Source organism: Helicoverpa zea, chromosome 8 (assembly GCF_022581195.2).
Source record: "Helicoverpa zea isolate HzStark_Cry1AcR chromosome 8, ilHelZeax1.1, whole genome shotgun sequence".
Taxonomy (NCBI): domain Eukaryota; kingdom Metazoa; phylum Arthropoda; class Insecta; order Lepidoptera; family Noctuidae; genus Helicoverpa; species Helicoverpa zea.
This window is the reverse complement of record NC_061459.1, coordinates 9,338,736-9,365,169: the sequence shown is the minus strand read 5'-3', so window position 1 is coordinate 9,365,169 and position 26,434 is coordinate 9,338,736. Positions and strand designations below refer to the sequence as shown.

At 38.0% G+C, this 26,434-nt stretch overlaps 3 protein-coding genes across 8 annotated transcripts in view; 1 reads left to right on the top strand and 2 right to left on the bottom strand.

The window, feature by feature from the left end:
• Nucleotides 1–19,733, top strand: part of LOC124632444 (liprin-beta-2) — a 34,424-nt gene extending 14,691 nt beyond the window's left edge. Inside the window, exons 1-13 of one of the 5 annotated variants that reach the window (XM_047167290.1) lie at nucleotides 7,448–7,997; nucleotides 8,302–8,930; nucleotides 9,369–9,542; nucleotides 12,756–12,917; nucleotides 13,229–13,388; nucleotides 14,289–14,415; nucleotides 14,839–15,058; nucleotides 15,470–15,680; nucleotides 16,160–16,360; nucleotides 16,667–16,778; nucleotides 16,905–17,001; nucleotides 17,376–17,492; nucleotides 18,978–19,733. In XM_047167290.1, the coding sequence (XP_047023246.1) occupies nucleotides 7,721–7,997; nucleotides 8,302–8,930; nucleotides 9,369–9,542; nucleotides 12,756–12,917; nucleotides 13,229–13,388; nucleotides 14,289–14,415; nucleotides 14,839–15,058; nucleotides 15,470–15,680; nucleotides 16,160–16,360; nucleotides 16,667–16,778; nucleotides 16,905–17,001; nucleotides 17,376–17,492; nucleotides 18,978–19,055 (2,565 nt within the window). In that variant the 5' untranslated portion in view covers nucleotides 7,448–7,720 and the 3' untranslated portion in view covers nucleotides 19,056–19,733. Of the gene's footprint in view, nucleotides 1–7,447; nucleotides 7,998–8,025; nucleotides 8,235–8,301; nucleotides 8,931–9,368; nucleotides 9,543–12,755; nucleotides 12,918–13,228; nucleotides 13,389–14,288; nucleotides 14,416–14,838; nucleotides 15,059–15,469; nucleotides 15,681–16,159; nucleotides 16,361–16,666; nucleotides 16,779–16,904; nucleotides 17,002–17,375; nucleotides 17,493–18,977 lie in introns of those variants that run through there. The other 4 variants (XM_047167292.1, XM_047167291.1, XM_047167293.1 and 1 more) reach the window with 4 other exon arrangements.
• Nucleotides 19,734–20,791: 1,058 nt separating this feature from the next.
• Nucleotides 20,792–23,783, bottom strand: LOC124632540 (testis-specific serine/threonine-protein kinase 6-like). The gene is made up of 5 exons (XM_047167411.1): nucleotides 23,645–23,783; nucleotides 22,958–23,566; nucleotides 22,665–22,824; nucleotides 22,342–22,470; nucleotides 20,792–22,171 (listed from the first exon to the last, which is right to left on the bottom strand). The coding sequence occupies exons 1-5, from the start codon at nucleotides 23,756–23,758 to the stop codon at nucleotides 22,101–22,103; spliced, it is 1,083 nt and encodes a 360-aa protein (XP_047023367.1). The 5' UTR covers nucleotides 23,759–23,783; the 3' UTR covers nucleotides 20,792–22,100.
• LOC124632539 (testis-specific serine/threonine-protein kinase 1-like) lies at nucleotides 23,235–26,307 on the bottom strand. Of its 2 annotated transcripts, none has more exons than XM_047167410.1 (6): nucleotides 26,169–26,307; nucleotides 25,928–26,012; nucleotides 25,711–25,818; nucleotides 24,781–25,558; nucleotides 24,510–24,681; nucleotides 23,235–23,355 (listed from the first exon to the last, which is right to left on the bottom strand). In XM_047167410.1, coding segments are annotated over exons 2-6 (1,077 nt in total). In that variant the 5' UTR covers nucleotides 25,946–26,012; nucleotides 26,169–26,307; the 3' UTR covers nucleotides 23,235–23,354. The 2 variants fall into 2 exon arrangements, with proteins under 2 accessions (XP_047023366.1, XP_047023365.1); XM_047167409.1 differs by lacking the exon at nucleotides 23,235–23,355 and adding an exon at nucleotides 23,760–23,888.
• Nucleotides 26,308–26,434: the final 127 nt, after the last annotated feature.

Sequence of the window (26,434 nt, the reverse complement as noted above, 5' to 3'; positions counted from 1 at the left end):
CATTGTCATCAGGTCAGGGTCTGATGATGGAAATCCTGAGAAATCGAGGGCAACTATCAGAAATTGTAGGCATGCATAGGATTAAAACTTGATTCTCAGATCAGTCTGGTGATTCTATCAAACAGTGAAGGTCTAGAGCTTACCTGATGATGTAGACGTGAGAAAGTCGAGAGAACTCCCTAACGGTATGTTTTAGTTACGTCGTGTTTGGGCTTATATTATTCGTATTGACGAGAACTTTTCACTTCACACTTCTAAAAACAACAAGAAAACTGTTTATATGCATCGGTCTAGATCTCGGTGGTTAAATAAATATAGATGCATCCTCTAGACACCGACTTCTAGACCGATGCACCTAACATCTTTTTAATTTCTTTCTTGCTTTTGTTTTCTTGTTGCTTTTTTATATGATTGAAGTTGGATTTTTTTGTAAAATGCTACAAAATAAAATAATGCCGACTTTATAAAACAAAGAAAGGGACAGAATTACACTTTTGTCAAGGCTCTAGAAACGTAAAGCCAGCAGCCCCGAATCCTACTCTCTAGAAGTCGTTGTTACAATTCGACAGCTACAAGTCGTCAGGCGGTTTCGAAAAAAACCTGAAACTGGGGCTCTTTAGGTGATTAATCCCTCAAAAATAAAAGATCCCATTCCTGCAATGGCTGCTTTAACCCAAGTTAGTCGTGAATTCTCATCACCTAAAATAAAATAAGCTCCAACACAAGGTTACGTTATAAATTGTAAAGGAGTTGTTCCCATAACTATATCTGATCTTAGCTGTCGATCCCACAATGGCAGTCAAACCTATCTATGTGGAAAGTCTTCGCCAATACGAACAAAATAAGCCCAAGCACGTGGTAGTTGTAACATACCGTTCAGGAGTTCCCTCGACTCTCTGTAGTCTCCATAATCAAATCAGCTCCAAACCTTCACTATTTACCAGTACCCTCAAAAATACACTTACATGTCTGGTTATGACCGATGCGTGCCTACAATATTCAAGAGTTGCCCTCGATTTCTCAGGGTTTCCAGATCCTCATCAGATCCTGGTCATCTGAATTGGCATCTTCCTTCTTTATGAAAAGTCTTTAACAATAATAAAAACTAGCATTGTAACCTGTACAATCCTCTGAAACTGCTTGTCTTTTATATTTTTCAAACAATCCTGGACATTCGTCTCCATGGAATTTTAATAAAATATTTATATTCAAAGAAACGTCATACCATTCTCCACAATTTAAAACTACTTTGAAACATGTCCGCCACTTTTTACAAAGCGGGTCAGATATGAATGACCTTTAAGACTTAATTAGTTATTTTCAATCAAATTTCTGAAAGATGACTATAAAATGTTGTATATAAAATAACTTTTACAAGGTACTGGCCTACTATTTTAGTTATATTATAAAATAAAAAATATTAACTACTTTGACTCTCACGAAATTACCATAACTATGATTGTTCTAAACTGAACGGTTGGCGCGAGACTCACTTTTTATCTATACAGGGTTTGTACGGAACCCTCGGTGCGCGAGTCCGACTCGCACTTGGCCGGTTTATTTACTGATTTCCAGAAAGAAAGGATAAGGTTAACAGTAACGAGACAAGTTTTTTTTTCTATTAGTGTTCAATTTTCTTTTTATGTTTTACAATATGTAGGTATATGATATTCACGTAGTGCAAAAAACAGATCACGTATTTATCCATATATTTTTCCCATAAAATATAGGGCATGGCAACCCTACACATTTAAAAGTCGTTTCTGAACCTACTCGAAATGAACATTGACATTCAAGGGCTTACGCATTTTACGCTGAAGAGTCGTTTAGAACTGTAAATAGATGTAATACGGGTCAAGCACCTTACCAAGAATCTAAAGTTAAACCCAGAGTATGTAGTGGGTCAAGTACAGGCTACAGTCCGTTTTGAAGTCAAGCTTATGAGTCCATTTACAATATGCGTGTTTGTGACAGATGCATACGGAAATGTGTTAGCTTGCAGCTCATAAGCGTCTTTGAAATTGAAATATGTACCTATCAGTGAAATTGTTAGATGCATTTGGGTTCAGAACTTTGTTACTGTTACGGCCTTTTTTTCGTCCCACTGTTGGGCACAGGCCTCCTCTCACACGGAGAAGAATTGAGCATTAATGCTCAGAACTTAACTCTAACTTTGTTATTTTTATGAAAATGGTTCCTACGTTACTCTCTTCTATCAAGTTGACAACCAATGTTCCAAAAGTGCATCTGCAAAATTGCGGATTATGCAAAATGTTATGTTTTGTTTTTGGTATCGTAGATATTTTCATATCTTCAATTTCAAGATCCAACAGCAGCAATTTAACTTGTTCACGCGAGTCACTGTTTTGGGAAATTCATGTGTCCGTCCATCCGTATTAGCTATGCAAAATTCCATCAGTCAAAGTACCTTACCTACCTACTAGTAACTAGTGACTACATACAGTGACACTAGGGGTGGTAACAAAATAGCTGTTTTTCCGGAGGTTTTGTTACTTACATCTTTTGTTTAAGTTTTCTGCGTTCCCTATAAACATAGAATAATATTCATAGTGCAAATTCTTCTCTACTATACTTTTGTTTTGACGGAAATGCTTTCGAAAGAAGGGATTAGTCCAACAGTCAAACATAGTGAAGTTTACGGAAAAAAGTCGGGACTGGTGTTGTTTAGTTCTCCGATTCAAATATACATAGCAAAGCCTATATCGCAGTAAATAGATTTACGAATGGATGTCGAATGTATTTATTTATCTAATGGAAACATCAGTTTTTTAAATAATAAATGTGGAAATGGTCCTGAAACGCTAGCTTTTCAAGTCAGTCACTGAAAACAGTTATCAACGCATGATATATGTAAGCGGCATCTATGTCTTTGTCACAGCTGTTCCATTCATCTTGTTTTACATAATAAAGGAAATAAGTATCAATATAAAATGCTCGCTTGGATGTTGTTTCTCAACTCACTTCCTACGACTGCGTTTGTGGACTTTTTATTTATGGCATCCCGAAAAACTCGATTAATTAAACTTTTGGATAATGGGGTAAATTTAGATACGTCAGGCGTCTTGGTCGTAGGAACTTGAGATTTAAGATAAGATTTTTTGATTGTTTTGTCATCTTTCATTTAGTGATCTGGATCCTTTAAAAGAGATCGTTCAGCAGGCTAGGGAGGAGACATTTGCCCTACTGTGGAGTGTGCCCTACTCGTAGTATTACGAGCTACAAATTATTATTGGCCTCGCAATGGTTTCAAACATGAGGTTGTAGTAAGATACTTTTTAGAGTAAGGGCCTAATTCAATCACCATGTATGCCAGACAGTTTTGGCCCAACCGTGTTTATGGACCAGTGGATTTAAGCAAGTTGCCGACTGATGTAAAGTCGTTAAGAAAATTTCGACATTTCCTTTCTTAGATCATACGGATAATGGTTCTTTTTATAAATGTTTCCTCATGGCGCACTTTATGTTTGCTGTAATGTGTGAAATAAATTACTGACACAGTTTTGTGCTAGAGGTTCTTAAAATAGTGCGTGTAGTAATATGGCGCGCTTCTGTGCTACGAATTTTATCTCCCAAATTCATAAACAAAGATGCGATTAACCTACATATTTCAGTATCCCTCGGAATACATTAGGTTTCTCTGTTTCAACAGGCAATAATTAAGTGGCACAGTATATTATAGTAACAAGTGATATTTATAGTCACCGCCCGCCCATGAGTCCATTTGCCGCCCACCGGGCCGCAAGGGTGTCGAACCCGCGTTTTGCACACTGGGCTTGTTACATTTTGCCGTGAACAAAAACACAGTAAAATATGGCCATTATTTTCTTATGCTTCTTTTCTATTTGTGTAATCCGCATTTCCATTTCTTGCAATTTTTTTGTTAATACACTCGGAAGAAAGGAAACACAAAAGGTTTTGAGATAAAGATTTTGAAAAGGAAACATGAAGAGTGACAAGACAAACGTTTATTTGAAATATCTAAGCATTATGGAAAAAAGCATTATTGAGAAAATGAAAATTAATGAAATTTTAAGTCATTATTAACCATTTATCCAAATAATAATATTCAACGGGAACTGTGTCTAACCAGGAAATAACGTGTGATAGATTTAGCAAGGTAGAAGAAGTAATTCCCCAAGTTTTCAGATATTACTTACGTATTGCAGACCATGCGAAACAAAAAGTTATTTAGTATGTTTTATGCTTAGATGCAAACTATTGATGGTTCAGTAAATATTGGTTAAGTACCTATATGTATTAAATATATTTGCAGTGTAGCACAGAATTCAGACATAAATATTATTTTGTTCAGACAGCGCATGTTTCGCTCCACTAATGTCCGAAAGCGTTTACATAGTGATGTGACGAATTTTTAGCATCAGTCGGAAACATTCGGTCGTTACGTTAATAGTTTGATTGTGAGAGCGAAATTGTGATATGTGATACAGTAAAGTGCTTCCGTAATGTATTTCATAGAATTGGTGTAAAGATATCATCTTAAGACCTCATAATAATATTGTTCTAGATATAGTTTATTATAAAACCGTGAGTATTGCAGCGTTATTTTCTTAGAAGTAGGTAATGTGAGTCACAGCATAACAGACAGGGCTAATCGATTGGATACAAAGTATAAAAGAATGATAAAAGTTGCGTCTCCGCTACCCAGACTGTTCCGTGGCAGCCAGTCACTCGCTGTCAACTTCAGGCTAACTTGCCATTAAGTTTTATATTGTCTTTTTTGAACACACGCCGCAACGCAGACTCTCACTGAACCGTTTACTAAGTTAGAAAAGACAAGCTTGTTAAAAAAATAACGTGTTGTACTCGCTAACTGAGCCCTTTCTGAACAAAACTGTGAGCGAATGAGCAACTTTTAATTACAAGAGCGATTAGGGTGGAGTGCGCCACCGTGTAACGTGAGTGACATTATTTTTCCTTGTTGCAAAAGCCATTCATTGATTAAATTTATGACTCGAAATGATCGGTTATGAATAACCACGCTGTTATATCCTCCTGGGTATAATGCAGGCAGCTAAAGGATAACATATTTAAGCAAAGTAGTTCAACATTCTTCAACGTGTGACTTTAGAAGTGCAGAACCAATATATTTATCTGTATATTAAATTAAATAACAACTACTAAATTATACGTCTTTAAATTTTCTTTTTAAGTAAATAAGCGATTCCCATCATGTATTAGAAATAATATACCTTGGCCTTTTTGGCTTAGAAACCAATTTATCTAATAAGCTGATGTGAGCTTATTCTTAAGTGATTCTGAGTATAATGTAATACATGTTGCTACATGATACTCTTTCTTACAAAAAGAATAAAGAAATGAAATTGTGAAAAATGGGTTCTTGTGTTGTAATTTATATTAAGTACACGTAGATTCTCAGATGTAAAATTTGTTTAGGTAGTAGCGAATTAGGACACTTTTCATAAATTACAAAAGATATTTCGTGAAAAAATTGTGGCCAAATATGAAATTTGAATTTCTAGAGACAAGTACCGCTGAGAATTATGCAATGTCAGTATTCCGGAATCGTTTGAGAGATGTTTGCTTCAGTGCGCCCGTGTCACGATTACAACGACATTCGGTGCCTCGTCTCCTCCACCAATTTATTGAATCTCAACTTTACCCCCAGTTTTGTGCTTTTCATGACATCCTTTTCTTATCGTGACATTTTATTTCGGATAAGATCTTTTCAATTCCAATTTTCGGCGTCTCATCTGAATATAGGAAAATGAATTTTCAGTAATTGTGTTTTTTATTCAGATAATTTATTGGTGTTCTGAAACTCGGCACGCACGATACTGATCATGTTTCATTATAAGACACAACATGATGTCTAACGCATACATTATGTGGCATATTGATTATGATACACGTTTTCTAACCGATTTGTATCAATTACTCTCACACGCATGACTTGATTCAGTTTCGTTAGTTTTTTAATCGGTTGTAATGGTGAGGTATTATACTATGAATTGCTTTAGTAAGCACTTCACATAAAATCGATCTCTTTATAATAGTCTCCATGCCATTAAAAGTGTAATTAATATTAATTGTGGGCTTTATATCCTTAATCTTAGGTACAAGTAACTAGACCTTTATATTTCAAAATATCATGTTGACTAAAAGTGACTTTGAATCGGCATCTCATTATCTCAAAAGGCTTTTAACGAAATTGCTGGTATTTGGCTACCCTACAAAATTTTTACGTTCCTTACATTACAAATTCTTTTAGATTTTCTTCAGGACACATATAAATGATCCATCAAAATCTGAAGCTGGAAATACCAGCACATTCCTCAGGTTTCTATAATAAACCATTCTCGGTTGTAGTGGCTCGCCAGTGGAATGCTTTGCTAGTACTAACAATACGGTCAAGGAGAACTATCTGTCCTGGCGGTAATATAAATCTTATTGAATAATAAAAATACGCATAAATTGGTAACCTGCTTCTGTTTGCGTATTTCAAAGAGTTTATGAAACTTACTATATATTGAAAGAAACCTGAAATAAAATATATAGTGATAAAAGAGAAAACTAACACCAACTATTCCCGGCGCATTCAATACTCAAGGAAATCTTACAAACTAACATTTCCTACATTATGAATCATCACCCAAGTGATGTTGTTTATGTTGTAGTAACAACAATTGCTTCATGCAAGCAAAAGTTTTCAACATGTGTCTATTTTTAGGGCATCGGTACACGTGCTCGCCCTAAGGAACATTAAAATGGCTCTTTTGTCGGATATTCTCCACGGAACAGCTGTCGAGCTATTTCCGACGACTAGGGGAGTTGTCTTATTTTCAAGATGAATTTAGTTTGATGTTGTTGATAACAAATTCATAAATCAGGATAAATAATGAATGTTGTAAATAATTTCGTGTCGTTTGGTTATCTTGGTAAACGATTAATCTAAGAAACAGTCTGTGTCAATCGAGAATGGCATGCTGTGAATGTAGACGATTGTTACAATTATTTACATTTACTTTGCTTTTACAAAATTCTAAGTAAACCCTAACCAAGTCAGTACACCAAATTGAATGTTTTTCCGTTAATAACAACAATATTTTAGGACTGCTTACACGGAGAGGAGTCAATATGAATTGTCTGAGTTCGTGTAATGGGGGCTATGAATTTAATCTGACAGAGACAAACGACCCCCTTGAATACCCACCGCAATTACCTTACAACCCTGATTTTACCGAGGAACACGTGGAACGTGAAGCAGTTAATTTTGATCCTGGAAACGTGTGGAGCACCTACTATGGCGAGTTTTACGTTAGAAATACTTTCGAAAACTATGACGTGGGGGGGCGAGCCCGCTGCTCCCTGTACGAAGGCGTCAACTGTACGGTGAGTGCGCCAGCTTGTGTGCATCGCGCCGCACGCCGCCTACTATAACTACTGTAACGCCTTGCCGCCGTGTGTTGTGTGTACATAGTCAGAATGCTGTACATTTCATCATTCCCTTGTGAAATTAACAGACTATGCATTTGTGACTGACGTATAAAATAGTATGGGTTTGTTTACATAATAAAACCCTAATTTTTGTTCAACCCAATAAAACTCGGATCAAAGCGAGAAGGGTGTCCAGAATGCATCAGGCGCATATACCGCGATCTATTTCCGGGCGCGGGCGTCGGCCCTATTCGTGTAAGCCTCGTTCATTTTGAACTAAAACATGCGCGAGCTCGGCCGCGGGGGCTCACTCGTGGCTGCCACCATCGCGGCATTACACAATCGTACCGTAGTCGAAGAGAAGCCTCGGTCGGTCAAATCACGATCGACCTCCGCGGAGATAAGAAATGTTGCACGGTCCATAAGAGAAGAAAATTTTGGTGAGAATCGGTCGCGAAGAGCTTCCGGTGGTAGTGAACGTCCTTTGTCAACTGCGTCCGAAGCCTCGGAACGTGACTCTGCTTCCGTGCAGTCCAGTGAGGAGCCGCCCCCACAGGAGAGTACGTAATTCGCGATCTGCGGACGAGTCACTGACGTAGCATATTACTGGAACTTAGCCAAACTTTAAATAGAGACACGTAGGTGACTCGTGCCGAGAGCTTGTCGCGCAGTGTCGCATTAGCGGAGCCTCATGTCCGACTGCGAATATCTTACGGAGCCCTTCGATGAGGAGCAGGAGCGCGCGGCAGCGGGTTTCGTACACCCCGCCGTGCGCTCTTACATGTACTCCCCGATGGGTGAGTTTGCGTCGCTCATGAGGCTCCAACGCGTTTTATATACTCTTTATCGCTTATCTCGTGACAGGCGGTGATTCGGACAGCCCTGATGAGGCGACAGTAAAATGCACTACGTGGTCAGACGGAGCTGTGGCTGCCGCTCGCACTGGAGGATCATCTGACACAGAGTCGAGCTCTTCTAGTGCTGACGATTCTGACGAACGAGAGTACGACACTCGCGGTTGTGATGGAGAATACCGGACACTGACGCCTAGCAGGCGTCTTGATAATTCTACTAGACGCGATGATGATTTTACTTGGATGCCAACCGGAAATATGGTCGACGAGGGAGAAGAGCATGTCTCAGACGCGAGAGGAGATGATTATTCAGCAGCTAGCTTGGAAAGACGTCGACGTACACCTGGCGATAGGCAAGACCGTGATCGCAAATCAAGGTCGTCAGTGACATCTAAGCCCCCACAACATCCGACCAGTGTACGTGCATCTCCGCGGCCACGACGGTCAAGGAATGAAGATACACCACCAGAGCTGCAAAGGCGTTGGAACTCTTACGAGCACTTCCGATGGCCTGAAGGCGGGTGGTGGCCGCCGATGTGTTGGTGTCACGGCCCTCCAGTGCCGCCGCCGTGTTACATGCACGATAGAGCTTGGCCTTCAAATCCCTCGCTTCCTCCCATACCCACACGAACTTATAAGGTACGAGAATTCAGAGCAGAAAAAAATAGCTATTCAGTCAATTTGAAAATCTACAGAGGAAATTACTTAAATCGTTGTTGTTCTCGTTTCGCTCTCATACAATTCACTATTACTCCTACTCACTAGTTCGTGTCACTAAACCTAGGACTTCGAAAGAGTTCAACGAAGAAAGAGGTCTAATTTTAATTAACTTTATTGTGCATCGTAGAAAGTGTACAAAAACAATCATAATGTGTTTTTTAATATTGAAGCTAATTAAACTTACGAAAATAACTGATTAAATAATGAATAACGTCTAACACGTTGTTTTCTAAACGTTCTGTTAAACAAGATCAGAATCATGAAGCAGAACTATAAATTAAATCGCACGGCTGATTCATTCTGTGTTATGTGTAGCTTTGTTTGGTTGTGACTGTATTGGTGTTATGAACATTACAGAACGATGCGGAGGATCGCGTTCGTAGACTCGAGGCAGACAAGGAAAGTTTGCATCTACAGGTGCAAGTGCTATCGGAACAAATCGCCGCGCAGACCGAGAAGATGACGGATCTGGAGCGAGCGCTGCAGGACGCAAGGCAGAGACTTGACGATGCTGAACAAAGATTGCAGAAGGTAAATACTGTTACTTTATTTATTTACTATACGAAAACGAAAGCAGATATATTAAATCCGGCTCCTCGAGTTGTGTTGAAAATACTGGGTTAACAAAATAATATGTTACGTTGAGACTGGGCTTGTATTCAGCTTCGGCCTCGTGCAAAATTCCATTTAAAAACGCGTGAAAATTTAACTGGGCCAAGATTTAACACCAGTACATTTGTTTCTTGTTTTGCTTGTCCTATAAAACACTGACTCGTTGTTTTATTTTTGTGTTCGCATGGAACGTAATTGTATTGCAGTTTGCCTGGAATTCAACAAAATAGTCCTTAAATACCCACTTTGCACCATTTAAGTTTGAAACTAGGCGCTACAAAGGTCACGCTAGTTCTAACAGACTTGCTTGTTTTACAACTCCGCTGTGCGCTTGTCTTGTTACTTTACAAAGTTTGGCGTTTGTCGCCCATTATTTACTGTGAGAGTTTACGATCTTATTTACTTTCTAAACAATACTTAAATTAAAATGCCCGCCTTCTATTGATTAATTTGAGTTCCAAAAACTGTTGGAGTAAATCCAGGAAGAGTGAGATATTGTTAGCTCGTTTGGATTTGCAGTTGAATTAATGAATATGATAGCAAGACGGTAAACTGCTTAACATTCAGCACGGCCTAGATCCCGGTGGAACGGGACTATTGAATAATCATGATCGGTGTGGGCCGCACAATTTCTAGCGCGCGCCTCGGGCGGTACCCGATCTCTTTATCGCATTCAGCTCAGCGTGCCCGTCACACAATAACTTGCTTCTGAAGATTAAGTAATAGCTCGTATCATACGATCCAAACATACACGATCAGTTGAATAATTTCAATGAAAACTCCATTTAGGCTCAATTGCTACTTGTTAATGTTATCTTCATGTTGTGGAACGTATCAGGCTAGTTAGCTTCGGTGGAGCTTGTTAGTTGTATGACCGGTATTGTCAGTTGTAATCCCAGGATTACCTTTGTTATGGCCTACCTGTACCCAAACCCAGTCATATTCAATTAAGGTAATGGAATGGATGAACGAAATCCTCTTTCACTGTTTCTACTTTGAGTAAATGTATCTATGTGTTCCTACATAAAAAAAAAACAAATTGTTTAAAATTTGCACAATAAAATGCGCAGTAAAATTAATAACATTCTATAATAAATAAATAGTTACATTTGCAGTGTGGGCTAAACAAGTAACTGGAGAACCGGGCATCTGGTATTCCGATGTGAAATTTATCTATAGATTCGTATTAGTTGCGTTAGGCGTTCCATTGGAATAGGTGTTATAGATTTCATACTACACACGTACTGGTTAAATATAGAAAACAGTTATATTGTACGTAACACAACAGATGACGTGTGATTTACTATTACTATGCGTATTATATGAACGAATTACTGCCGTTGCGTGTCTTGTAGATGCAAATTACGCGAATGGCGTTGTCGAGTCGCCTGAGCGTGCGAGAATGTTGTTCGCTGTCGAGATGTATGACAAGCAAAGACGACAAGAGATTTATGTCCCCCCTGATCTTGCTCCAATAACCGTTACACATTTTACAGAAAATAATGTAAGAGCACCACCCGGACATCAGGCTGTTTGGGCCGATGTAAAAAGGGGATAATGTGCATGAATCGATAATTGAATTTTATTTATTTAAATGCTTTTACTAACACCTTCAAAGTTGAATGGAATTCAATCGCGTAGTGAAGCTAAAAGAAACGATGCGTCACATCCAGGCCTGGAGTTCGATAAAATAGTCGCTCCACAGAAAATAATGATTGCTTCACCTACACACATGGCCACCCGCGAGTGCCAACGGATCAATCAACGTGATAGATTACGTTAGGAAAACAGTTTTTAACTCATAAGTAGTTTATAAAATGTTCCAAATAGAGATGTTATTGCTCTTAGTACCTTTCGTATTGAAATGAAAAGCAATGTAAATTCTAAGGGTTCAGAACATACTTGAACAAAGAGCTCTTATAATTTCGTGATGTCCTTCCGTATGTCAAACCCTCATCGAATCTGTAAAAGGCATTAAATTTAGGTTTGTTTGTTGTTTGTTTTGGGTTTAGTATTTCATTCCATTCGGGCTGAATTTTGGACATGAACAGTTTTATTACAAAAAGAGGTTTCATAAAAAAATATATATACGTTCACAATAGTTAGCTCGAAGCTATTATATAAGATGACATGTCTTAAAATCGTTGAGGAGGGTATTGAGTGGTTGTAGGTGTCGTATTAACTCGTCCTCTAAACATGTCAGTAGGTGTGATTGATCATTCGTAAAATATAAACTACTTTTAGGACCCTATATTGTTTCCTATCAACTACCACCAGCCGCATATTTTTATCTGCAAAATGTGCGGAATATATGTTATCAATACTTTCCTAACTGAAACTAATAAGATTTAGCTCAGAACGTGGTCAGGTACGATAGCAATCAACGTGTTTATGGTAAATAAAATAAACTGTTCGTTAAATTCGTTCTAATTCTGTACCTACTTCATTTACGCCCCGGGCAATGTGTAGCGCGTGTGTATCGCACGAACTACACCAGATGCTCGTTTTTATTAACAGGCAACAAACGAGTAAAGACAGCTTCGTACTATAAAATTCCTATCGGATTGAACTTTAATTTCAAACAGGTCAATGCTGTTTAGACGTTTCGATTTAGAGATCCTATTAGAGGCACAGTTGGAGGAGACAGATCCAGTCCGTGTTTTATTTATTTTACAATGGACGCTGAAATATATTTATTCCTTTAGACGTCTTGCTTTTATAGTTTTCCTATAACTGTGTTTATTGAACTTTGTATTTCCAATATTGCTGTTCGCCGAGCAGTCATTAGCGTCATCGCTCGTCTTCAAAAAATAAAACTAATGCTTTAGTGATGACAAAGAATTCTCGCTCATTTTTTAAATTGCTTGGACTTTGAAAACGAAGCTAATGGACTGTAATTGAATTTCTAAACACTTCATTGAGTTAATACCCTTGAGCTTTGCACTGGCGAGAATTAGCGCATTGCAGCAGACTTACAACTTAGTCTGATACAATTATTCTTTCGTCTTGTTTTATACCTAAGTTGTAGGTACTGTTCAGCCAAAACTCTAGGTCTTTCGAGCGCTCATATCCATCCGTTGCCTCTTAGCACCCATAAAAATGATGATGATGAAATTAAATTAACTTTTGCAGGAAATGCTCCAACGTTCGTCCCTCGAGACGCAGAAGTTGGAGTTGTTATCGAAATTAAGTGAAGTGAGGCTGCGTGCAGCGGAACGTGGTATTCTGGAGCGATCACCGCCACCACCGGAGCCTGTTAACGCTATGCCTGTGGCCCGACCTGCGCCTCCAAGAGTATGCAAAGCTTTGTTAATCCAAAAAAGGGAAACTTAGGGAAATGTCATATTAAATTGAATCTACTGAAAAAAGGCATGTTTATTTACAACTAATATGCACTCTACAAAGAACATACTAGAAAATGTTATAGCTGCAGAAATAATTTCTGCATCACAGCTGCGCCAAATAGGGTCATTTCAGCAACATGCCCGACTGATTTCATATTATTGTATACAAAGGTTTATCGCTATTTACTGCGAATCCAATATAACTGGTGATATATGTACTTAGTAATATTTTATTACATCATCAAAATATTATTTTTTCAGACGCCACCAGCAAACTACGGTCGTCAGATCGAGCGCAACACGCACATGTACTCGTCGCTGCCGCGCTCGTCGGTGGTGACGTCAGAGGCCCGCGTGGCGTTCGGTAAACAGAACAACATGGTGGTGGCGCGCGGCCGCGGACACTCTGTGCCGAACCTAGGTCTCTGGGCACTCGCAACACGATCGCTTCTGCGCATGGTTCCCGCCTTATGCCTTTAACATAGACAAACTATAGGTCTAAAAAATAAATATTGGTCCTTTTTGTGAATTTATTCGTTGAATAGTGAATCTATCTAGCCTAAATTCACCGACAACATTATCGCCAGTTTTCTTAAAACCCTGTTTACTTTGATTTTTCAAGTACAATTTTCAAAGTTAACAGTTGTTTTAAAAAGAAACATTTTTTTGTCAGTGAACTTGGTCTTAACATAAATGAATTCCTACTTAAAGGCCTACGGAACCTAATGCAATTGATAAATTAATAACTCTCCCCTTTTGTGGAAGATTAATTATTTATGACTGTTTTTGTCAGTGTTGGAGAACAGACGACTGACGATGTCATAGACAAGCTTTCCCGCGCTTCCCTTGCCTCCGTCGATGTCGTGATTCGATGTTGTATTTAAATAGAAATTAATGTTCTAGATATTATCCCAGCATGTGTTGCGTACTGCCTAAGCCTTGGATTATAAATTCGTTAAAAAATGCATGTTATTGTATTTTAAAATTTGTTTTTTTTTTTTTATTAATTGGCTATATCGTTTGCTTCCATTTTTTTAATGTTATTATAATGTGTTTCCTGTTCACATATTATTATGCAGATGCTATTCAAAATATAAGGCATTCGTAGACCGGATTCGCCAACATTCGGGTCTCAACAGTCGATTTAAAGATTGTTTATAGCCCTTACCATGGGTGCAGGAATGAAAATGCTACAAGCGAATACTTATAAAAGTAGGAGAGGCCTACACTTGTCCCTGTAGAAATATTTTAACCAAACAGTATCTGCATAATAACCCTTAACCAAGTACAAATCTTCATTCCTTCTGCAATATTTTCATAGCGGAGAAGGAAGAAAGTGGTCGCGGCAGCCCGGCGGGTACCGCAGCACTGCGCGCGAGGCTGGAGGGAGGCGACGCGCCGAGACAGAGAAGTACTACACCAAGACCGAGGACACATCCTATGCCATGGTACGTCTACTTTCACTCTCTTCTTCTTTATTCTTATTTCTATTGCTTACTTTTACCTATTTTTACTCTATACCTGTTGTGCGTCCTCTTTGTGAGCCATACTTGCTACCAATTTTTAGGGCCCTATGTGCGACGTCAACTTTTTTTTTTTGTTTATTCACGCCATAAGCCCATTTTATCAGCGCCAAGGCTCCCGGGAGTAAATATGGCCTCGTCTGTGTTACATGGGAGTAAAAATGACCTTGTCTGTGTTACCTAAGTAGTTGAAGTAAGAGCGTAAATTGTGAAAACCTGAACTTCAAATATTATAACACTCTAAAGTTTGTCAAATTGCGAAAAAATATAGACAATAATTAAGTTCAATACGAAGACCAGCTAAATCTTATACGAAACACAAGTCAAACGTTTACATTCATATTCCAGGGAAACGACAGACGTCCGCGAATGGGACTGCGAGACCACTTGCGGTTGGTTAGAGAGCCTCGGCCTTGAAGTGTACGTGGCCGGCGCCCGCGCATGGCTCAGCGGTACTAACGAGCGTGGGGTACTGGCCGCTGCATCGCACAATACTATCGAAAAGGAACTGGCTATCAAACATCCGCTGCATAAGAAGAAGATATTGCTTGCGCTTACTGATTTATTGGTTAGTGTTTTAGATTGGTTATGATGTAACTTATTCGTAAATAGCCTGATAAAGCTAGGAGCATTTGTAGACAAATCTTCGGTTCCTAAACATATAGTTTGCGTCAAATTTAATAACGGCTAGACCATAACTCTCGTGCTCCTCCTCCAACTTGCTGATACTTAATAGTTTCCGAGCAGTTACTTGCGTAATTTTCGCCGCCGTCTGGTATAACTTATTATTATAAGTCCTGACTAATGCTTGGCGCGACAAGATTACGGCTTGCGGCGTAGCGGATTTTTGTTCATCAGCCGTTTCCCAACTATGTTCGGGTCGGCTTTCAGTCCAACTGGATTTTTCCTATACATAACAAATTATATTTTAACTTTAGAAAACATAAAAATGCAACTTTCTTTAATTTTATTTCTCCAGGGCGGGCACGGAGACCCACTCCTAACCCTCGCAGGTCAGCTCGACACAGCATGGACCCTACGCTGGCTAGAAGACGTGGGCGCTTGCGGCACGCGGGCCGCGGCCGCCGACGCCGCGCTCGACGCTAGACTATTGCATCGCTTGACACATGCTGATCTACATGCGCATCTACGTGTCACACATGCGTTACATGCCCTGTCTATACGCAGAGGTAATGTGTTGGTGGCTTTGTCATTTTTTCAAACGTGGTCTTAAGTTGATTGGTTGGAGGCTGGAGATTGCAATTTACATTATTGATAGACATAGACACTGCGCTTGATGCCATATAGTTGGGTCGCCGTCCCATCGGACAAGAATGATGGAATATAAAGTGCAGCTGTATTTGCGCGTTCACTTGTGTACTATAATGCACCAGATCTCATGAACTTCTTTGCACCCGAACGGTCTCCTCTTCCCCTCCCTCACCTCCTTTACCTCACGCGCAAGTTTTGGACGCCTCTATCGTAAACATTAGCACAACGGTTAGTGTAGCATTGTCCTCGGCGCCGGTATGTTGTCGCTCGTGGATGTGGCCGGCAGCGCGCGGTGTCCAAGGCCGCGCGCCCTGCTGGCCATTTACTGCACGCAGTGCTCACAACACAATAACAGCCACCATAGCCCAGGCTTTATCATTATTTTTCGTATCCTTAGGTATCCAAGTGCTCCGCGACAACAAGTTCGACCCGGAGACGATGATCCGCCGCGCGGCGGAGGGCGAGGCGGTGGGCGCGGAGGGCTCGGCCGAGGCCTGCGTGCCCGCCCCGCGCCTCGCCCGCTGGTCCTCGCACCGCGTCATGCAGTGGCTCAAGGAGATCGACCTCGCCGAGTACGCGCCCAACCTGCGCGGAGCTGGTGAGTGTACTGTGGCAGTAGGCAAGGAGGGCTCAGAGGACGCATGCCTGCACTACAATCTTCTACACTGGCTCCTCTTATAAATCGGACATTATGAGCACTACACCAGTGCCCCTCAATAGGTCTTGCTACATAGCCCCAAGATTCTTTTCACGACCACTTTACAAAGTTCCCAGGTCCAGCAAGGAGAATAGAACTTTGTGCCTACATTTAGCTATGTTGACTGGAATAGTGTTATTTATAGTGTGTTGTTTATATTCGAAGCCTTATTTCCGCTGTTTGATTTGAATCTTATGATGTTTTCAGGTGTTCACGGAGGTCTTATGTTGCTGGAGCCGCGATTCACGGCGGAACTCCTGGCTGCTTTACTCAACATTCCAGCTAACAAGACGCTATTGCGGCGGCATCTTACGCAAAGGTAATCATTTTTTTCCGTTAAGAACAAAAAAACCGTCTTAAGTACCTTTATATTGCCAAAAGTGTAAGATTTTTGTAAACTAGTATATTCACGATATGAACATAAAATCATGATGTGTTATTCCAGATTTAACGATCTACTGGGCCGTGACGTGATCCAGCAAAAGCGTAACGCCGAACAAACGCTCGGCTATCAACCACTGACTGCAACCACCAAATACAAGGTCAGATTAAATTCTTATTATAGGATATTGACTTATTATCATTTTGCAACATTGCCATAATAATAATGGAGTCCACGGCCGATTTCGGCCACGGCTGCTGTTCTCATTTTAAGGAGATCAGCCAGCTGCGCAGGACATATTAAAATGCATGTATATTAAAAAAATATTTTGTCAATCTAAAAGAGAAACAAAACTTTTCCACCTTATTATAGAACTTTTTCTCAAGAAGTACCGAGTTTAGATCTAGATTTGGAGCATTCAGCTTTGTTCGGGACGATAATTTGTACTCAATACCTAAAGCCGATACTTTTTAGGTCGTATTATAATACCATGAGTTTTATCTACCTACATCTATATTGGTTTGTTGTCATCAGGTACCAAAGAAAAGCCAGTTCTCACTGAAGCGCAAGAAGAGTAAGGACGACCTGGATCTCGGCGACCTCGTGTGTCCGCTGCACGATGACTGCTCAGGTGACATTACCAACTCGCCAGTAAGTCGCCTACTAACATCACTAATCTGTAATATTGTAGCACTTAGCTTAAGAAATCATCAATAATAATTAAGAACAAAAAAAGTTTAATAACCCATATCATATTTTGTAGTTTTTGTTGTATATGACGTACTAGCTTCTGCCAGCGGTTTCACCCGCATCCCGTGGGAAATACTTCCCGTACCGGGATAAAAAGTAGCCTATATCCTTCCTTGATAAATGGGCTATCTAACACTGAAAGAAATTTTCAAATCGGACCAGCAGTTCCTGAGATTAGCGCGTTCAAACAAACAAACTCTTCAGCTTTATAATATTAGTATAGATACACAACATATATAATATGTTATTATAAGGTATTGAACTGTGGGTCATTGATGCCTAATAATTATAGTTAAAAGTTAATGTTTAGTAAGATAGTTTAAATAAAAAAATAATGCGAATAAAAAGTAAACTGATTATCCTACTTCCTACTTATGTTATAAATGTGAAAGTTTGTGAGAATGTATGGATGTATGTTTGTTATTCAATCACGCAAAAACTGCTGGACCGATTTGATTGAAATTTGGTATGTAGATAGGTGATACCCTGGATTAACACATAGGCTACTTTTTATCAACATACCACGCCGGCGAAGCCGCTGGCGGAAGCTAGTTGCTCACAATTCTTGCACAAAATTATTATTGATGATTTCAGGCATTATTTTTTTTTATAAGCTTTTTATCGTTTATGGGAAGCAACAGTAGAGCGATTACGAGGGTCGTGTTTACGGATCCACACTTAATATTGGTAATAATGAGATATTTACAGGAAAATTATCACTACAAATATGTATTTAAAGATATTAAATCCTACGATTTGCCGAGCAACATAAAATCGCCTACGTATTTCGTGTACAGTGTGCACTCACTCAGTAAATAGCAACAACACAGTAGGTAAGGTTGTGAAATTAAATAAGTATATTTCTTACCAATTTCTATGGGGTATATTTTTATCGATATTTTTTTAGACGATGCGGCAAAGGTATGTTTGTTTGACTGCACTATTTTATATCGAGTGTGCACCGTAGTTTGGTGGTTGTGAACTTTCTTAACAAACTTTAACACGGCAATAATCGGGCTTCCAGGCTTTTGGTGGTTTGGGTTATCAAGTAGAAAAAAACGTTATGATGAAATTATTTTTTCATTTTGTTGTAAATATTAATAACTCATTAAATTGCAAACACGTTTGAGGTAATAAAAGTTTAAAATGGCAAACTAATATATCGTCGCTACAACTTAAATATTATAATTTCTAATGGATATAGAACCGCCAGATTTTTTTTCCAAAACAATCCAGTTGAGAAATACTTATATTTAAATATTCTTTCATACCGATTCAAGACATCATAAAATATTTCTATCAAATAGTGTCTGTTGGCCCTACATCCACTTAGAAAACTATCCAAAAGAATTTCCAGTTACTAAATAGTGCTGCCAACATTTTCAGACGATGAAAGTAAAATCAGCAACAGCGGACGTCGCGTCGGCTGTCTCTCCCCCGCGTGACGAGGCGCGGGCGCAGTAACACTACACACAACTATAACCACGGAATAACATGAGCGGAGATGCCATAATACAGGTAGGTCAGGTGCCTTCTAGGTCAAATAGATACGGTGGGCATGACCAAAACGATCAGTTAGAGTGAATTAACGAGGCATTCGGGTCCATTGAGACATCTGGCAAAGAGTTTTGGTATTACAAAAAATGGTCGGGTCCAAAGAAAGCGTATAAGGACGCAGACAGTAACGTTCCTCGTCCCCCGCACACCCGCATTTTGGCGCGCTACTTTCTTAAGAGATTTTCCGTTATGGCACCTCCGCTTGTCATTTTGTTCTCCTTGATACTAACGCTGTAGGTATGTGCGATCGATCAATAATTTATAACTAAAAATATAAGAAACTGACTGTAAAGAATAACCAATTAGAAACTTGTCTAAGGTCTGGCAACAATATTTTGAGAATTGTCTTCTAAAAAATCTTTATACTTTCATGTTTATGTACTGCATTATCAACAATTAATTTATTGTAAGTACGTAATCATGGTGTTCAAAAATTATTGTATTTTTTTATTCTACTATAATTAGAATTTTAAACAATTGTTGCTAGATCTTTTTGCGACCAAAAGGTTCTGTAAGGTATATAAAGTTAACTCCGGCAAATCTATATAGTAGCTGCCTTTTAATAAAAGGGCACTGTGCTACTTTTATAATAGGCATGATGACAAATTTTTAAATTCCTTTGTATGATGTAGGTATACGTCTATTTTATATGAAAAATTATTAATTTTAAGAAAATGCGAAGTTTTTTTATCAAATAATTGCATTTTTCTCTGTCCACTTTGAATCCGGCGCGAAAACGCTTGTCAGTGTCATGTCGTCACTTGTGACGTCACGACTGAAATTACAAGACGCAAGTAAACAACGCTCGTGCAATAATTAAGTTTTTTGTGTTATTAAATATGAATTCGAAAGGGCGTAGGTGTTGTGGGGTCCCCCAGTGTAAGAACACATCCAAAACAACTCCGGATAAGTTATTTGTGTACGTTCCTCACAATAAAAAAATACGAAACAAGTGACTTAAACTTGCAAGGCGAGATTCAAAAGCAATATTGCCCAGGGTACAACTTTATTTTTGTGAAGCTCACCTTGATGTAAGTTATTACATAGTTCTCTAGATTCTAGCATAGTTTATAATGTAAATAACTATTTCGAGGTTAGGTTTCATCTCTCATTGTTTTTTAATTAAACTAGTATACTTACATGGAAGTTTTAACATTTCTAAATTCAGCTGAACAAAAATCTTTATTTGATGCCAAAAACTTTCCCAGCATTATGATATCAATTCTAGGCAAATTAGCGCTGTTTGCCTTGATAAATCCGGGCTCCATAACTCGTGTTATAAACAATTAATTAATTAAAAACAAAGATCGCAGTGGAAGTTCACAATAACGAAATGTGACGTTCGCGCGCTTTCGCGCGAGTTGTTTTGAGAAATGACGTCACGAGCTCTGATTGGTGTTCAAGATATCATGGCGGATTGCCTTATTTCGTAATTTTATTTTATAAAAATACATATTAATCACATTATTAATAAAGAAAACAATGCGCGTTTTATATTCCAAGCTTCAAGTTTAATTTAATAAATATATTATTTAAATGATTTTTGATTACTGTCATCATGCCTATTGCATTTTATTATGGAATTCAGAGGAGTCAAAAGGGTGTAATTAAATTCATTAAAATCTGTTAAGTATGTTTATAAATGTATAAGTATGTAATAAGAGAATATTCGTTGTGGTAAATGTTTTAACGGTAGTTAAAGTTTTAATTGAGGTCTTTATCTTATTTCGAGAGTGTGTTGGTGCTAAATTATATATTTTGGCGATTCGGCCCTAAAAATGGATATTTAAGATTTAGTCCTCAAAGTTAAAATTATGTCCAAGGTATACATTCAAATATAAAGATACCTAATGTAGTTTTTTAAATGGATTAATGTGTATTGAATACAACTGCCAAAAATCATGAAAAATCAACTTCTTGCTGTAAGTTTTATTCAGGTCATCAATATTTATTTATCAGTATCTATTTTCTTGTTATTGAAGGAAATAATAATTGAAGCATCAAGATCAAGACAACATACATAAATGTTAATGTAATTCATGTATCAATAAAAATATTTATTTTAACTATAATTTTATAGCTAAATCATTATTGTTGAAGACTTATGTGCTGATTGAGATAATATTGATCGAAAATAAAGGACTTCACATTATCAAGCGAGCAATAGACATTCCATGAGTTTGTTTCATAATGAAATCCTTTTTAGAAGTGAACATATTCAGCTGACTTTTCATTATAATAAGTATTATACAGTTGTTAAAAGTTTTGCAGTACTTAGAGCTTTTTACAAGTAATTAAGTAGCTTATTAGGAATCGACTGAAAGGCGACAATATTAATCTGGTCTCTTTTCCATTTCCTTGGAAGTAATGTACTATGTAAGAGATTATACCGGTTTATAATATATTTACTTAGATAGAATTGAGGCGGCTTAAATAGTTGTTTCTTATAAGTCTTCATGTTTGTTTAAGAAATGTATTATAAATAATAATATAAATATATTATTATAAGCAGTTATCTGGTTACAGACAGCCTCTTGTTACGCATATTACAAATAAAGCATTTGTTTATATCGATTTGAGTAAAGTAATCCCTTATTTATGTTTCTAATTACGCACAATGTTCAAGATGAAATTTAAAACAGTTTACAAATTTTCTCAGGCAATAGTATAGTCCACAATCCTGTTCCTACCACGTTGTGCCAAATGTTATAAATGTTGTAAGCCCTTTACGATAGTCCCTCGTCTTCCATAGGCTTTATAAATACGAGTTAAAAACTAGTGAGTGAATAATTTCACTAATGTATATCATTAAAACAACAAAGTCTTTGTACAATTACGTATTAAAACATTTTTACAATATCTTAAAAAAATATAAAAATAAAGAATTTTAAAAGTTTAATAAATACTGAATGAACACAATTACTGATTTTCATTTTTTTTAATATTTGAAAATTATTGTGCATCAAATAACTGTTGTGATTTGACATATAGTTGTTCGACATTCTTTAATATCTTCAGGCCCTCTGAAATGAAAATGACAATTCATGTTTAAAACTATATCGTTTTTATGCAATGTAGGATATCACCTAACCTCTAACTTGCGACATTATTTTTAATTAAGATAGTCAACATAAGTTGACAATATTCATTATAAGATCCCTCTCATAAAATAGTAGTATGGTGTCGATTATACCTTTACCACGTCCTTTGCGCCGCAGCTCAGCAATTCTCTCCACCTCACTTTCTTCCTCTGCCTCCTTATCTCTCTTTTGTGCCTCTTCGTGTGCCTGCTTCAGTAACGAATCTTCTAGAAATGTTAACTCTGAAAACATATTAAACAACTTGTATTTTTATGGTTATGCCTTTGATCTCGTATATGTAGATCTTTGACAGTCGTTCAGGGTTCACCATAATTAAATGAAATTGAGTAAGTGAACCCAGATCCCGACTTGTATGTAGTTAATAACAGGGCTAGGTAGTGGGCAGGATGGATGATGAAATATTATTTCAAATTACTTGTGAGCCTCGGATCCATCCCCATCCACGGTCCATTGAAGATGCTCCCAGCATTGGGCCGGGACTTAGGGTCAGGCTCCATCAAAGCAGTTACTTGATGTTTGCACTCAGTCGACAGTTGATTAACTACGCTTGTACGAAATCGCCATTTACGCATCACCTGGTGGGTAACATTGTTCGATTCATATGTATAGGTAGCAAGATCTGAACTACATTGGGCAGTATTTTTTGGGGAATTTTGCAAACAAACTGACAAAGATTTGGTCTTCGTTATCAACAATACTTATAAGTACCTGCTTCTCATAGAGTTTCTTAACTGACGTCTCATTGAAAGGCAAAGCTTTGTTAAGCATCGTGTACAGGATGATGCCAATGGACCACATATCGGCGTGCTTGGGCAGATACGGCACTCCTTTCAACACTTCGGGAGCTGCGTAGGACAGGGAACCACAGTACGTCTCGCTCAATATGTCGTGGCCGCGAGAACGCACAGCGCGAGCGAAACCGAAATCAGTAATCTTCACATTATAATTTGATGTGATCAATATATTTTCACATTTTAAATCTCTATGTGCTATGTTCATCGTGTGTATGTAGTGAATTCCTGATAAAATCTGCCTCATCCATAGTCTGCTTTGGTTCTCTGGCACAGCGCCGTTTTGTGTCAAAAAATCTAGTAAATCGCCGTTTTCTGCGAAACGTAGAAAAATGAAGTATTTAGCTCGCCGTTGGAAAATATTTGACACGTGAACAATGTGAGGATGGTTTATTCGTATTAAGACATCTAATTCGCGTGGTAAGAACTTAGTGAGGTAGTCGCGCGGAGCTTGCGCCGTGTCTATCACTTTACAGGCCATTACAGCGTGCCGTGTCTCATCGACCATATGTGTTGATTTGTAAACCTGCAAAGAGTTTTATATTTCAAGACTTGTTCGACTAGTTGTACCTGAGCACATAATTATTTGGTGTATTAATATTACCTTAGCGTAAGAACCTTCTCCGATCATTTTCTCTAATATAAATCCTTTTTCTTGTAACACCATAAGATCAGATTGTGTTGTGCTAAGGTCTACCTTGTCTGTAGCAGGACCCATTTATATTACAGCATTCTTGAATATTTTACTTCATTTTCACTTTTATAGGTAGCATAATTATATACGATTGTGGTAGGAAAAGTGTTATGGTCTATAGATATTCATTTTTATTGGACTGTTGTGGGTTGTACTGTAAATTTTAATGTTGAAATTGTGTTTATGTATTTAAATGACATTTGTATTTTTTATGTCATTACTTAAGATACCAGTATTTTAATGACAACTCGTACATATGTACCTACGTAAAACCTACTTTTTCGACGTACCAAATATGCAAACTCACAAGTATTCTCGATTTTAATTTATGCCCTTGGATACGACTAGCCGTTTTCCTGCGGTTTCCCCGTGGAAACTACTCTGTAAATATAGCCTGTCACTGGCAGCTCATGTAGCTTTCTAATGGTGAAAGAATTTTTAAAATCGGTTCAGTCGTTTTTGAGTACATTACAACCAAACAAACATAAATGTTTTTTTTAAATTATTATTATCATAATACTACGAATCAAATGATGTTAATACCATTCCTACTTCCCAGAAAAGTCCCTCATTCCTCATTCCGGAGTCCTTTGAAGCCGTTCAAACCTAAGATGACAATGTTTTATAAAGATCTGTTTTAGAAACCGTCGATATAACATATTTGTAGAACAAAGTAAATGTCAACCCCTTACGAATTTACTGTGGTGACCCAGCGTCTTCGCAAGTATATCGCGTATAGCAGGAAAAATATTAAATGATAAATGAAAATGAATACCAGGACGTTGACGAAGCGTTTACGTCAACATTGGCCTTCACTATAGATGTTTCAGGTATATTGGAAATATCTTTATCTGATTTGCCCCCCTCTGCGTTCTCCAGTTCCTTCCTTAGCTGTTGTTTTTCTTCTTTGGCCTTTTTGTATGCTAATGTCTCTTGAGGTGTCCATTCTGCAAAATGAATGCCGAAAGTTTATCCATATTACAAAGAGTGAGATCTTAAGACTTGACGTATTTTTTTATTTTACAAATATCCGATCTAAATCTTACCTAATAATCTCGAGTCCATGGCTATCCATTCGCTGTTTATAATATGGTCGATTTTTATCCTATTTTGATAGTTTGGTTCCAACATTAGGGTAACTAAACGTTTACAATTTTCTGAAAGAGAATCTATGTACCGCGAACGGAATTTCCAATTTCTGTTTATTTGTGCTTGAAACAATTGCTTGATATGTTTGTCTTCGAACGGCATTGCTCTATTCAGCATAACATAGACTACGATTCCCAGCGACCACACATCTGTGGGCTTAGGATAGTACGGAGCACCTTGCAATATTTCTGGAGCAGTATAAGATAGCGAGCCACAAAACGTTTCACTGTGAATATCTTTAAGCGATTTATCGACACAACTACGAGCAAAGCCAAAGTCAGACAACTTAGCATTTTGGTTAGCAGTAAGCAGAACATTTTCACACTTTATATCCCGGTGAGCTATTTCAAGTTCGTGCATGTATTGTACGGCTAGAGCGAGCTGTCTCGCCCATATTCGCGCCTGGTCTTCCTGGACGGCGCCCTTCTGGAGAATGTACTCGAGCAAGTCTCCGTGCTCCATATACCGCATGAAAATGAAATATTTGTATCTTCTTTGAAATATGCTGTGAGTATGTACGAGGTGTGGGTGGTTTAACTTGATCAACATATCGATTTCTCTGGGTAGAAACTTCTTTACGAAGTCCTTGGGTGCGGTGTTAGTGTCAATTACTTTGCATGCTAGTATCGATAGTTTATCGTTTTTGGTCGGATTCCTGTACTCGGCCAGATACACCTGTTTATTTGATTAGAAGATTTAAATAAATTTTTTCTTTTTTAAATATATAGTAGGTAACTAGTCTGTCACGGGCCCCTAAGCTAAACTAACTGATAGCCTAAAAGTAAACTGTTTCCAATCCCTAAGTACAAAATTCCTCATTAAATTACCTTCGCATACGACCCTTCGTTAACTTTCTTTATCATCTTGTAACCTCGTGTAGCAAGTGTTAGTTGCTCAGATCCGGTAAGTTTCAATTCTTCCTCCATGTGATGAAACTATAGAACATTTGAAAGTAAAGCTAGAGTATTCATCGACTATGCCCGTAAATGCAAAAGTAAAGTACCTATTCAGCCATTATGGCAACAAAAGAAAGAAAAAAATCACCTTTGATTTTCCCTCCATCAAAAACTTAAACTGATTGTTTGTGTTTTGAAGTTAAGGTAGCAAGAGACTTTATCATTTCACTCGCCTGAAAACAAAAAGTACACCTATAATATCGGTTTATTTTAAAATTCAATAAATCTTTACCAATATCCTAACATGCAAACCACATGGTACTTAATCTGGATTTTATTATTTACGAAGTAGATTTTTCTTAGCAAGATGATAATAAGACGAATGATACCTTGTACACAGTGCTCCTGCCTGTATGGTCGAGGATGTCACCGTGCTTCGGACCTTTGTCCTCCGAGTATCGTCGGTGGTCCTCTCTGGCTCGTTTCAGTGCTGATGCTTCTACTGCGTTCAAAGCTATTAAGATTTTAATATTCAACATTCTTTTCATGTTTAGTTATTTTTAATTTGTAACTTTTCAGTCGGTTACTCCCTACCTAAGTACATATAAACTGGCCCTCATAAAGAAACAACAGATTAACAAAACTACATTATCAG

What these genes read in the sequence shown, in the direction of transcription:
- LOC124632540 (XM_047167411.1), bottom strand. Translation starts at nt 23,758, where the DNA reads ATGGGTCCTGCTACAGACAAGGTAGACCTTAGCACAACACAATCTGAT. An exon ending in GAGAAGGTTCTTACGCTAAG is followed by an intron (nt 23,567 to 23,644) that starts GTAATATTAATA and finishes AACTCTTTGCAG; the next exon opens with GTTTACAAATCAACACATAT. An exon ending in GCGCAAAGGACGTGGTAAAG is followed by an intron (nt 22,172 to 22,341) that starts GTATAATCGACA and finishes TTTTCATTTCAG; the next exon opens with AGGGCCTGAAGATATTAAAG.
- LOC124632539 (XM_047167409.1), bottom strand. An exon ending in CATGGACTCGAGATTATTAG is followed by an intron (nt 24,682 to 24,780) that starts GTAAGATTTAGA and finishes TTCATTTTGCAG; the next exon opens with AATGGACACCTCAAGAGACA. An exon ending in AACGCTTCGTCAACGTCCTG is followed by an intron (nt 23,889 to 24,509) that starts GTATTCATTTTC and finishes TAAAATTTACAG; the next exon opens with TACAACCCACAACAGTCCAA.